Source organism: Telmatherina bonti (genome assembly GCF_933228915.1).
Source record: "Telmatherina bonti genome assembly, chromosome: 20".
In the NCBI taxonomy this organism is placed as follows: domain Eukaryota; kingdom Metazoa; phylum Chordata; class Actinopteri; order Atheriniformes; family Telmatherinidae; genus Telmatherina; species Telmatherina bonti.
The window spans coordinates 27,463,366-27,477,525 of record NC_136618.1 but is presented as its reverse complement, the minus strand read 5'-3'; the positions used below and the strand labels follow the sequence as shown (position 1 = coordinate 27,477,525).

The following is a 14,160-nucleotide window of genomic DNA, read 5'->3' as shown; positions in this document are numbered from 1 at the left end:
TAAAATCATAAAATAATACTTCTTAGATGTTTTTATGGCAGAGTAAAACTGTGTGGGGATGTTTTTTTTCCAGCAGAGACCCAGACATTATTGGTATGTCCCTTGTTTCTTCTTATTCTGTTGTATTCTCATATTTGAGGCCTGGTATGCTTCTTTAAGAATTTTGTTATATAATCCACAGTTTAGTTGGGAGGCCCAGTTGTCACACTCCAATTTCATCTGGATTATTACTTTGCAGCACTTACACATGTGATCTACCAGATCTCTGTATTAAGTGTCCAAGGAACATTCTCTAATTTGAATTTCAACCAGATTAAAGGAGTATAATAAATAAAGCTACCATTGTATTCACATGATTTTATTGTTTACAGTTGTAGGAAACTACATTTAAAAGTGCTGAGGTTTGCATAAGAACAACAAAATATCTACATGTTCTCTTTGTTCATATAAGCAGCTAACAAAACTCCAACTCAATCTTTTCTTTATTGTTAATTTATTGAAATTAGAAGTAACCAAACCACTCTTAGATCTAGTTCTTGCCGACTAGGGGAGTTTGAGAACACATGGTGCCAAAATGGCCATTTTGGACTCCTCACCCAAGCTGGACTACAACCTTTTTCATTTGGCTTTGCTTTACTTGATCAGAGTTAACCTTTGCCCATATTCACATAATGTGAAATGGTCTGATACAGGTTTAGAGCTACAGCTGCATTGTTCCAAAGGTATATTCACAATAATCCCGAAAGTGTTTTTAGTTTTGTTGGGGTTTTTTTTTAGGCAAGCCTAAATTTTCTTTCATTTGTGCTAAGTGCCATATTCATCTATTCTCTATGAATAACACATACTGATATTTACAAGGGTCAACAAATTTCACAGGTTCTCCCTTTACTCTGACTCAAAAAGTATTCAAATACACCTTGTGGTTGCAGAAATAAACTTATGTCCGTGTTGATATGCAAATTTCGAGCAGAAGCCTGAAAAACAGGCCCGGGGCGTAAAGGGTTAAGCCATTCATCTGTCAGAACACTGGACATACATTTACACTGCACTGTGTTAATGGTGCTACTTGTCCAACACAGCTGTTGTTACGTTACATTATAAGGCCAATGAGAAGATTAAAATCTAATAATATGGAAAAATGAAAGAAAGTGCCACAAAAAAATCCATTTGCAAGTTGATAACTTGAGTAAATTTTTTTTATCTGGAAGGACAGATTGCACAAGGAAAAAATAAAAAAGAACGTAAAATACTGTGAATATCTAAAACAAGAATCCAATCCTACTCTGAAGTAAGACGCCACTGTCTGTGTCTTCATGTTGGTGGTTTCCCTCGGGTGGTAAGGCATGTCTCCAGGTTCAGTTGGCTGAATAAAAAACAAACATCAAGCATGTTAGAAAATAAATCTCACCAACTTTACTGTTCAGTCAAACTACACTCTACATTACTGATGCTTATGTTTATATTCAGGAGATAAACGTAAGATTTTCAGATACAGAAGACTTTCAGCTATTTAATGTAAAGTAAAACTGCTTCACAAGCTGAGTCCCACCTGTCTACAGTGGATGGCAACTTTTAAAGCTTGTTTCTCATATGCATTAAGTTTTATCTTGGTTTTAAAAATCACCAATCACCGTTTGAATTTGTACTGTGTCTTCAAGAGGCACATGGAGCAAGCTTTTTTTTTCAGGAGTGTGCTTTAATTTCCAAGAAAGCTGCAAAAGAGATAGATGGATAAGTGCCAAATCAAGAGTACTTTCTTGTTAACTACGACTGGTTTACAGCTATTCTTCCAAAAAGTGGTTCACATACACATTTCAATATTGTACAAAGACAAAAGAGACAAAACTGCAAAAATCAATGAAAACTTGCATTAGTTCTTACTAAGACACTACATCTAATTCTCAGCACAATGCAGGGAGATACTACAGCACACCATCAGCCTAACTGTGGTTTAAACTGCTCACTGTGGCTCTTTGGAGAGCAGAGCCTTTGATGAGCTCTTCATGTGCTTTTAAAGACATGCAGATGAATGGAAATAAATTCAAGAACTCATCCAACACAGTCCATGTAGCTGTGACCACCCTCAATGGTTTTAAGGTTTCGCAAATAGCCTCAATTCTTACAATCAGTGAATACGGCAGCAATCAAAGGTAATTCACACAAGTGGGCCATGTAAATTAAGTTGCCAGGAGTTTTATTTGGCTGTAGTTTGATTGCTTAGATTGCAAAATGTTTTTGGCATTTGTTTACTGGCATTATGTAAAAGGACAAGGCATGGGTCTAATTAAAACAGATCAGGAATATAAACAGAAAAAAACAAGGGGATGGTGTTTTTGGCATCTTCCAAAATACATATCTCAACAACAAGCACAGACTGGTTGCAGGGAAACGAGCTATAAACAAATATGTAGCGTCTCTATAGCAATAATTTAGCCTTAATTGTCTCCAAATGGTCTACACACATCTGGATCTAGTACTCATTCATTCACTGTGGGATGTTGAGAGTGAGGAAAGGACATCTGCACTGGCACAATAATACAGGAACAAACTATATGCAAAATTACTGATTACCTCACTAAAAGAAAACGAACTGTACAACGTTAGCACTCCCATCTTACAGGACAGAAAGACAAAGAGAAAGAAAAAACACAGAGGAAACTTTTAATTAGCGTAGGAGCACAAATAAAGAATATTTTAGACACATTAACTGTGATTAAGGAGCAGTTTTTGACAACCAGATGAACTGAAAAACATTCGAAGGAAACTTGTTATGCAGGAGAAAATACAGCCAGAACCGTACCTTGGCTAAGGTGTTGGTCCGTGTCGGAGTCCGCGGGCTCCGCATTGTGTTGATGCCTTTACCCTTGGTGTGGGCAAGGTTGCCTGTGAAATAGTGAGTCAGTAAATAGATTGCTCCAAATGGGTGCAAGAGTTCGCCACACATGCAAATCCTGTTCTGAAAAAGTTCTGAATCTTTTCTAGGAAGTGCAGAGTGAGTCATTCAGCCATGTCACACAGACATTCAGACATGCAAAGTCCGCGGGTAACTGGGTAGAGATGAGCCAACTGGCCTGATGGATGGATTTGAGTAGTGAAGAAAACATAGATGAAAAAACCAACAAGTGATGCAAGATCTGCACAAAGGAGTTGAACTTTGACCAAAGCTAAATCTGGTTAGCCTTGTTAGCACGGTACTAAAGCTAAAGCTTTAATGACTTTTTAGAGCAAATGCCTTTTAACTGCACTACTTTTTAATGTGCGATTAATGCACGCATGCATATTTTCAGGGAGAGATACAGAAATAACGTGCGATTCTTCAGCAGAAATGGACATAGAACACAGGCGGTCCTCGGTTTACAAACAAGTTCTGTTCCTACGTTGCAGAGGAACCCAAAATTCTGCGTAAGTCTGTTTTTAACCCTTAAATACCCTCTAAATACCCCCTTAATCACTAAATAACTATCTATATACATGTGTTAGACATCATATTAATTAAAAAAAAAAGAAAAATCAGTACAGGCAATTAAAATAAACATTTCAATTAAAATAGAATAAATATACACCCGCTGAGGCATTTTATCAGCCTCCGTGTCACGTGTCGTAAGTGCTTATACAGAACCTTGTAACTTCAAAGCTTGCTCTATTTTTTCATTTATATTTATGTTTAATTAGTGTTGTAAAGTCGAAACAACGTAAGTCAAGAACCACGTAACCCGTGGACCACCTGTACGTCTTTTACATGGAGAATTAGGCTTGGTTTTTGGATAAGACTAAGGTAATTTTTTAGCTACTGTTGAAAGAAAGTCTGTCATGGAAAGCTTCCAGCGAAGAAGCCTTGATGATGCTACAAGCTGCAACCTTTCAACAGCTGATCCGGATAAACTGAAGAAGCTGAAACTAGATCACCGCAGGAACTTTACTTCTGTTTTTATATGTTTGTTTCTAGGTTTATCTGAGGCAGTCAAAAGTAGTTTGAGGGAGAGAGTGTGTGTAAAGCGAGTTATGTGTGTGTGTGTGTGTGTGTGTGTGTGTGTGTGTGTGTGTGTGTAAAGTCGTTCAAACTCTGGTGAGTAAATATAACAGTGACTCACTGAGTGATAGTGAGGAAATATTACACTAGGTACACAATAATAACTTATTTGTGTGTTCAAAAGTTCAGAAAACATGAGGAATCTATTAATTTTATTAATTTTACAAGAGGACATGAAGGTTACTGTATTCATCAGACTGGATAAAGTTTATTTAGACTGTAATATGCCTGATGATAGGCTCTGGTTCTGCTCAACACTGTAAAAATAGTTCTGTTGATATTTTAAACTCAGTGGGGCAGAATTTGGAAAGGCTGAATGTATTTCTTGTTAAGAGAGTTATCATTAATCAGGTCAATGACAACATCCTTACAGGGTCATGAAACACAAATGCCTGATACAACAACTTAAAGACTTTTATAGGGCGATTAAGAGATTACCGACTTTGTGATTTAATTCTGACTGAGCAGGGTGCCAACAAACAATACTAATTCTGCCAATGCTGGCTTATATATATATATATATATATATATATACATATATATATATATATATATATATATATATATATATATATATATATATATATATATATATATATATATATATATATATATATGAATATGAAAGCTAAAAATATACTTTGATATAAAGGTAAACAATAGCCTGTTGTTTTAGTTTGAGAATATATTTTGTGCTGCTTCACAAACAGTTTCATTGGATGCTTGTTTATGTTCCAAAAAGTGAAATTGTAAGATTAGTTTACCTGTTTTGGTGAGAGGATGTGTAACAAGTTTGCGAATGAGCTCATTCTCTGAAGACCTCAACAGCAGGATGATATCAGCAGGTAGTGTCTCTCGGTTCTTGGCCAAGAAGCCTGCAGCATTGTAGATCACCTGAGTTTGATGGGAAGGAAAAGCATGAGTGAGACATGTCAACTGGTTCCAGTCTATAATGGCACAAATTAGAATAAGAAAAGATGAATTACCTTTCCAGCATAGTGGTGAATCCCAAAACCAAGGTCCACCCTCTTTGGCCTCCAGAAGCTTTTTGTCTTTAGATTATCTTCAAATTTCTCTAAAATACCAAATAGATGGACTTGGTTAATATTTGTATCACAGTGAGAACTCACAATTTCTTTTCAGCCGACAATAAAAATGTAAAAATTTGATCATTCTTTGTGTTGGTTTTGCCACTTTTTGTTTTCATGTCAGATTTGATTAGCAGGAATTAAGCAACAAATTGACTATGTTCAAGCCTGGCACGTAAAAAGTCCTCACCTGAGAGTCTGTCATGCTGTTTAAATTTAAGGAGAAACAAAAAAACTGTCTTCCCGTTTTCCAAAAATATTATTTTCTGGACAGGAGTTTTATCAAGCGGCAGCATCTAATGGCTAAAAGTGAGGCCAAATTTGGCAGTTCCACCCTCATCTGCTAGGGGTTGCAAAACAGAGCAAACTCATTCATTCAATTATTATCCTATCCTCTTAGTCCGATAAAGGGTCGCGTGGAAGCTGGAGCCTATCCCAGCAGTCTTTGGGCAAAAGGTGGGGTACACCCCGGACAGCTCGCCAGTCCATCACAGATCCCCATAGACATAAACGTGTTTACAGCCTGGTATATAAAGCCATTTTAAGTTTAATAAGTCAGGTTCACCTTTATGACAACTGTGGGAGGAGTGAATTTTTTTTCTAACTCCTCAGTTCAGAAGTAATTTCATCTTGAAATTCAGCACAATTAGGGGCGTGTCCTTTTGACTGACAGGTACCCGATATCCTGCTGCTGAAAGGCAGTTTGTTGCAAAACCACAGTTTTTACCCGACTAACAGCGTGATTTAGCTTCTGTCCACCTACCTCCATTAGCTGGTTAGCTCCTGTTAGCTCAGTTTGTTCTTAGCTACAGGCATGTCGGAGTTCAGTAGATCTCAATCATCCACCCTCTCAGCTCTACCTCTTTGCCATTTTTATATTATCTGCAATTGACGGCACATGTGACGCTGCCGAGATGGTGATGGCGCCAATGAGCTTGAATTCAGCTCTTCCGAAACCTACAGGTAATATTACGGAGGCTCCGTCCATCTTTTCTATACAGTCAATGAATTTTATTGTAGGTAAAATATAATATTTCTTAATTGTTGATAATCCAGTGACTGTACACACTTATTCGCTTAACTCCGGCTTGCAGGTAGAGCCAGAGCCTGCCCCAGTTACTAGTTGTTCTTTCTCAGGGCCAAAATATGATGAACTGACCAACAAGTGTCTGGTCAGTGGCCTGAGGGAAACGACTCTCTTCATCCAGAAGGGAAAGCATCCCCATTGGCTTCTGCAGAAACAAGTCAAGAAGTGGTCGGTTGTCTTCATACTCGATCATCCGAGCGTCAACCTCTTCATTCAGGTACTCATCCTACAAGGTGAAAAAACATCATTCAAAACGGGTTCATAGCACATCTCAATTTCTTTGCATTGGCTAGGAGGATGTTGCTGTAAATATTCCTTCCCATTTTTCTCAGTGTGTCTAAAAACTACAGTTTTTCTAATGATTGTCTGTATTATTATGACATTTCCTGATTTATTTCTAATTTCTTTTTATTGTGTATTTAAGTTAGGTGTACGTTGTCCCTTTATTAGTTTCTTTCCGTGCTTTTGCATTAACCACATTAAACCGAGAAAATACTGTAACTAACGTAGGCAACTCACTTCATTAACCATTGTCAGCAAAAGACCCATTTAGGTTCCCTGTAGGTGCCTAACAGATCAAAGTGAGAACTCACAATCATTTTTATTTCAGCTGACAGTAAAAATCTAAAAATTTGGTCATTCTTTGTGTTGGTTTTTGCCACTTTTTGTGATTTTTCTTTTTTGCTGGTTGCATACGATCTAGCATGTGACCTAGCATGTGATCAAGCAATGCTGTACCCATGGTTTCAATTGAAAAAATAAAATACACAAAATGAACAAAAAGCATGGACTGAAGGCTTCAACAGTGTTGGTATGTGTATTACTGTGTGAGCATAAATGAGCTGTTAGTTGACTCCATGCCTCTGTACAACATCTGTGAAATCTACTAGAAAGCAGACCCCAAATCCAGACCACACATAACCAGATTTTTACAGATGACCGAGCTTAGCTAGCTCCCTGTGCTTTTGGCTACTGTGAAGATCACAGCAGAAACATCCCATTTAAGGCTCCTAAAACCAGGATATTGGACTGTATATACTGTACATTACACTAACTTTTCACTCTAAACAATTTTGTGTTGTTTAATTAAATCTTTTTTGTTTGTTTTTAATATAAACAATCTCCTGTTTTTGTATTGAATTACATATACCATTACACCTTCTGAATACAGAGTTCTGCTCTCCTCCACAGATCCTAGAACCTACATTGTAGTCGTAGAAGATTGCTTTAACTTTCTTTGGACAGGGTACCATCACTCCTTTACTGGGTTAGATAAACATTTGTGTATCAACTACGATCATATCATCCATTGCCACACACAGTATGTATGTTTTTACACACTTTTACCATAAAAACAAAACGTTTAACTTCCGTATTTTAGCCTAATTGTATTTTTTTTATTTATTTATTTATTTTTTTTTAATGTTTTTAAAGGACAGCTTAGGGATTTTTTGGAAACCTCAGTAGAAAGCGGTTTAAATAAAGCTTTAGATAATAAAGGCTTAAAAAACATGTTTAGATTTATTTATTTTGTATGCTTGAATTCTTAGTTAGCAGCCTTGTGTTCAAGCTTTGCTGACACCACTGTCTCTTTATTCAAATAAAACAGATCTGGAGGACAAAGTGAGCTTAGTGCTCCACTTTATATTTAGCTAACTTGAGCACATCAGGGTGACTCAGAGCTGCTATTACTCAGCATTAGAAGAGGCTAAAGCTCAGTGAAAAAAAAGGCATAAATTGGAAGTAACAACATCAAATCAATCTGCTTATTCAAGTGTAAACTACCACTGTGAAGTGAATGAAGCAGGTCGGGAAAGAAACAGGGAGTCAGGGAGATTTCAGATAAGTAACAGCATGTGCAAACATGGAGGTACTGCATGTGATCCACTGATAAAACCTTACCACATAATTAGTCTATACGCATGGGGACCTCCTGTAGGTGATACTTATTAATCTCATAGTACAGTGCATTTCCCATACGTCCAGAGTATATGTGTTTGCCATATAGGACAATGTAATTCTGGGCCTGGTTCCAGTGATTCCCAAGAGTGAGTTTAAGTCCAACATGAAGTGTTTTCAACTCCTAATTGACCCTTGTTTGGGATGATTTATAGCACCTCTCCATGGGTGAGTCCAAATCGTTTAACATTAGCAAACCATTCTCTGACCCCCTCAAGGCAAAACACTCCCACGAGACTGCATCGGGGGAGAACGGAGAATCTCATTCTGCCGTAAATACAGACAGCAGCATATTTTACCCTTAAAGTCTCTCTTAAGGTGACAAACAATGACGTTTTATCACAATTTAGATGGAAAAGAGATGGTGCCAGTGTGAAAACTGCACACAAAGTGCTCTTTAGAAGGGATACAAGCACACAAAAAACTATCTTTGATTTCAGTGCTGGGTTACGGTGCATGCTAATGTGGGCTATCCCGCAGCGAAATACCTGTTCCCAAGCAAATATATGCTGGTTGAAATAAAACTGGATCTGCTCGTTGGCTATATTGATGCAAAGCTGCTCGAAAGAGTTCTTCTTGAAGTTTTCAAAACCAAAGATGTCCAGGATGCCGATGTTCAAGCCTTTGTCATCCTCTCTGGGGGTGACAAGAATGAAAAAGAAAGGAAATAGCAATTAGCCTTTAGCCCGTCAACTGCCATGCATAATTTCAGCCTCTCACAGGGTGTGACTCCTCACACTTACAATTTGATCATCACAGAATATGATTGTTTTTTCTTCCCCCTTCTGTAAATGATCATTTACACATCACAGATAGATGTTCATGTGCAAAAGCGAGCCAATGTTGACAGTTTTTTTTTTTTTTTTTTACTGCTTGTCAACCAATCAGAACATAGCTCACTGACAGTAACACAGCTACAAGCAAAGCTGGGTCTCTCATCACTCCTACGCCCAGCACTATATGATAGAGGCACCAATCATTGGGAAGAAGATAAATTTAAATAGCAAAATTTAGAAGAAAAAAACTGGTGATGGACTTGGTCATTAAAAGGAAAGGTGAGGAATTAGTCTTCTTTGGTTTCTCTTGTGTTTTGGTTAAGCTAACCAGTCTCAACACGTTACAGCAGTTTTAACTGGTTACTGTTTCAATATATTCCTTGAAATGTTAAAGATGTAAAAGAATGATAGTTTGTCTCCACCTTTCTCTTGGTCTCCTGGGATTTTTGTTTTCTATACTTATGTTATACTTCATGTTTAGAAAAAGTATGACATCACATATGTCACCTGAGATGACATCATCACATTTTCTGCTCTTGATCTCACCCGAGCTGGCTGTCAGGTTTCAGCAGTGTGTTGATCCGGTTGACAATCCAGCTGAAGAGGCGGCCGTAGAGAGCTTTGCCCATGGCGTCCCGCACCTCCACTGCTTTTTCCACCGTGTTGGGCCTGACGATGGTCTCTCCCCTGGCCACAACACAGTGGGATGTCAGGGCTTCTTGGAGCTCATCTGAGCGGATACGTAACAGAGACGCCACTGGTGGGACATGACAGAGACGATTGGATAAAAGTTTGTATTTCTAAGTACATTTCTGACATGAAACTGTGCAGCCTCAGCTGTCCTCATTCTGAATTAGAAAGACATTTATCCAGCACATTTTATTAATGCAATTAATCAAAACAGATTAGCAAATTACCAACCAGAACGTGTTTTTTAAATTAAAAAAAGATTAGGTACACCATGGCGTGTAAAATCTAGCTATTGCAAAATGGATATTTGGTAATGATTTTCTGGAATAGCATGTCTCTACTGATATATAATTTATTTCACAACAATAATTTCCTATATTTATCTCCACTCCAAATGGAGCTTGCAGCAGAGTTAATGATGAAAAACAAAAAGGGAGGAGGAGGAGGAGGAAAGGGAGAGGAAATATACAGTCCAGTTTATGTCATCAGACACTGTCTCGTCTCACCGTTCTCCAGGACAGAAATGTTGGAGATGTTGCTCTTGTCTGTTTGGTGCTCCGAGGCAACTGCAGAAAACTCAATGTCCCCAGAGTTGAGGATGGCAGCCAGCGTGCTGTAAACACTTCCCAGCTCCTACAAAGATAAGAAATGAACAGTCAGGGAAGTTATAAGACCATTTCCAATGTTTCTATTTCCATTTTCTACAGTGAGGAAGATTATTGACGAGTGAAAAATTGCCAAGAGAGTAGCTAATCCTCCCAGGGGTGCACGTTCCAACAGGTTCACCCCAAGGTCCAATTATGCAACGCTTGAAAAATTTGCAGAAAAATCTTGACGTTACATCTCAGACTTCTCTAAGCCTGAGTTTTAAATGTAAAAATTCATGACTGTCTTCTCTAAAAAGAGCATGGCTGCATGGCTTTGGTTCGCAAAGTTGCATCTTAACAAACCATGTGAGTAGAAGAGTTTTAACATAAACAGGATCATGCTTGGAGAAAACCCCATATAGTATATAACCACAAAGATGTCACACCAAGCATAGAGCACAGCAGTGAAGGGCTGATGGTTTGGGCTTTTACTCTAAGTTGACCATAACTGTCTGTATGCCAAAGTATTTCTGTCTGACAATGGACTATGTAGCAGGACAACACAGAAGTTGACTCCCTCTAACGGGACAGTGAAGGTCCCAAAACTTTTAATCAAAATTGATAAAATGGTGTCAAACTCTCTCTTTTATGAACTGTAAAAATTCCCTAAAGACGTGATGCACTCAAAATGTAGAGTAAGAAGCTGGTCCTCCAGCAGCGATTACAGGATAAGTACTATTGACGCGCGGCTCCCAAGAGCAATCAGTTCTTTGAGGATCATTAGGCTTCACAATATCAACAGCTGACTGTCTGCACGTGCCTGTAGTTTATGCTCCATCACAGACAACCCTGGGGACTACATGTGCGTTGCATATCATACGAGTTAAATATGTGAAAATAGATTAATAAATAGTAAAAAAAAATCAGTCAGTTCTCTGTTGTTGATGCATGCTCAGCAAACTTCACATGAATAAAAGGGAAAGGATAAGGAAGTGGGGATGCTGTAAAAACTTGAAGTCGGGTCTCTTTTAGCTGTTTGTCCAGTACTTAATGCAGTAGTTTATACCTCCAGGGTGAATCCAATGACTTTGAAACACTGCTCCACTGCATCAAACTGCTCCTTGTAGAAGGGGTTGCTCACTATATCCGGCCCTAATTTAATGTGCTCATTACACAGATACCTGCAGATAAAAAAAGGAGACACAAAGGTTAGGACATGGGGTCTGAGGAAGCAGAGCGTCTGCAGAGTGAGAAGGAAATGACGGCGCTTGAGAAAAGGACTAAGGAGCGTTGGAACATACTTTGGTGTTTTGCTGTCCGAGAGCTTGTAGTGAGCGAGCTTTTTCCTGTCAGCAAGGCCGGCGTATATGTAGTAGAAGATGTGGAAGTTTCTCTCTCCTCTGTGCAAACATAAAAATGCAATTCATAAATTCAACTTTATTGGTATGACATAATGTCTGTGTTGTAGCTAAAGCACTAAACATATACATCTCCTACTTTTCCTTAGCGGGCTCATCTGTGCTCAGCAATATTTAACTACACTGCAAAAACTGAACTCTAAGTAAGATTAAAAATCTTAAATTGAGTACACATATGCTTATTTTTTTAAAGGTAAGATAATTCTTAGGTTTTATGCCAGAGATTTCCTCTTGTTTTAAGAGTATTTTTACTTGTTTTGGGAAGTCTTGACAAGCCAAATTTTCTTGTTCTGTTGGCGGATAATTTATCTTATTGTAAGCAACATTTACCTAATTTTTCTATATTTTTTCTTGTTTTTTAAGGCAGAGTTTTTGCAGTGTAGGTCAGTGTTTGCGTGATGTTTTAGACAAGTGTTGGAAATTGATGTTGGGTGTGTGTATGAGTGTGTGAGAAAGGAGGGGCTGTTGAATTTTCTTTGTTTTCAATTCAATTCAATTCAACTTTATTTATATAGCGTCAAATCAAGACAATGCCATCTCAAGACACTTTACAGACAGAAAAAAAAAACACAATGAAAGCCAATTCATAAAAGCCTATATAAGGAAACCAACAGATTGAGTTGGAGGGTCCAACTCAATCTCCCATCCTGAGCAAGCACACTGGTGACAGTGGGAAGGAAAAAACTCCCTTTTAACAGGAAGGAAACCTCCGGCAGAACCCGGCTAAAGGACAGACAGCCTTTATAAATAAAGTTTGATTTTGATTTGATCTCAAGCTCTTTACTTTTATTCAGGGACTCCACAAAATTAGCTCAGCATGTTTCATCAAAAGCTGTTTCAACCACATTTAATGTGTTCTTGGTCTTTATTTAGCCCTTCAGTCCATCCACTTGTGTGACTTCTGTCGCTTTAAGCAGATTATTGTTTTGATACCCACCCCCATCATGGGTTGAAATGGTCCCAAACTTTCCTGACCATCAAAAATTGTTTCTCTGAGCTCATCAACAGCAGGTGCACCGATTTCAGATGACATTTTCTCCATTTTTAAATGCTGACTGAGAGCACATTGGTGTAACCAACGTTAGCATTTGGAATGCAGAAAGTTTAATTAAGCTTAATCACATTTCCTTCACAGGCAGGAAAAAGGAAGATTGGAGAAAAGATGACTTGCACGCTGGTACTTATCTAAACTGCTATAAGATCAACTGTTTAAACAAGTGCTTTTCTGTGACGAAAAAGTAAAATGATCATGATTGTCTAGTTCTATGTTTTTATTCTAAACTATTATGTTTCATCTTTTATTCACATTATCTGCACTGAGCTGGCACTAGTGGCTCTTTCCCCAACCTAATCTAGAGCCAGCCAGTGCTTTTACACAAGTCTCAACATTTTCAGGTTCCAAACCTGAAAAGTTGATTCTCATCTGAAACCAGAAAATAGTTGCTCTTCTGTTTGAAGTGTGACGTCTTCCGGCTGGGTTCACCTGAATGCCAGGCTGGGAGGCTACCGGTGCTCACACAAGTGCTGTATTAAACGCTACTTTTCAATAATGTAAAAAAAATAAATCCATAAACCTGAACCTAGAACAAATTATTACTAAATGTAAGAGTGTGTTGAAAGAATACACAACAGTAAAAAAGACAGCGTGATAACAAAGTGCTTAGAATTCAACCACATATGAAGAAGCTGACTGAGTCTCATCTCTAAGTCTTCCAAGAATGAAGGTGGTAAGTTGGCTACAACTCAATTGGAAAATCAAATGATTTATTTTGCATAAAACCTAAAAGTCGCTGAACTATTTTGTTATGCACCAGAGTTCAGAGACTTCAAAACAGATCTGAGGCTCAAACATAGACTGTATATAAAAAGATGGATGGAGCCTCTGTTATGTCACCCATAGGTTTCTGAAGAGGTGAATTATAGCTCAGGGGGCGGTTCCTACCATCGCCTTCTTGGCAGGGGAAAGTGTGTTGTGTCGCCCGAAAAATACATATATGGGCAAAGAGGTGGAGCTGAGAGGGGGGCTGTGAGCATCAAGGTGGATGATTGACATTGAGCGAACTCCAAGCTGCCGATAGCTAAGAGCTAACCAAGCTAACCCGGAGATAACAGGAGCTAACCAGCTAACGGAGGTAAGCGGGCTAAAACTAAGTCACGTTGTTAACCGGCTAAAAACCACAGTTGTTCTACGTTCTTCTGACTTGAAGCAAGAGATTGGGTACCTGTCAATCAAAATGACACGTCCCTAAATATGCCGAACTTCAAACTTAAATTACATTTAAACGGGCGAGTTAGGAAAAAATTCACTCCCCCCACAGTTGTCATGCAGGTAAACCTGACCTATTAAACCTAAAATGGATTTTTGAACCAGGCTGTAAACATGTTTATTTCTGCTGTGAAGTTGGTCTTTTTAACATGGGAGTCTGTGGAGATTCGCTCTGTTTTGGAGCCCCTAGTGGATGAAGGGGGAACTGCAGTTTTATGCACTTCCTCATAAGCTTCACTTTTAACCGCTGGAGGTTGTT

The 14,160-nt window shown here is 38.4% G+C and overlaps 1 protein-coding gene across 1 annotated transcript in view; it reads right to left on the bottom strand.

The window, feature by feature from the left end:
* myo3a (myosin IIIA) overlaps window positions 1–14,160 on the bottom strand; it is a gene marked incomplete at both ends in the record, with an annotated part of 47,062 nt that overhangs the window by 20,731 nt on the left and 12,171 nt on the right. Inside the window, 10 exons of the mRNA XM_079259989.1 lie at window positions 1,283–1,363; window positions 2,801–2,883; window positions 4,795–4,924; window positions 5,017–5,105; window positions 6,278–6,431; window positions 8,653–8,800; window positions 9,487–9,697; window positions 10,137–10,263; window positions 11,284–11,398; window positions 11,519–11,617. Of these exons, the coding sequence (XP_079116115.1) occupies window positions 1,283–1,363; window positions 2,801–2,883; window positions 4,795–4,924; window positions 5,017–5,105; window positions 6,278–6,431; window positions 8,653–8,800; window positions 9,487–9,697; window positions 10,137–10,263; window positions 11,284–11,398; window positions 11,519–11,617 (1,237 nt within the window). The remainder of the gene's footprint in view (window positions 1–1,282; window positions 1,364–2,800; window positions 2,884–4,794; window positions 4,925–5,016; window positions 5,106–6,277; window positions 6,432–8,652; window positions 8,801–9,486; window positions 9,698–10,136; window positions 10,264–11,283; window positions 11,399–11,518; window positions 11,618–14,160) is intronic.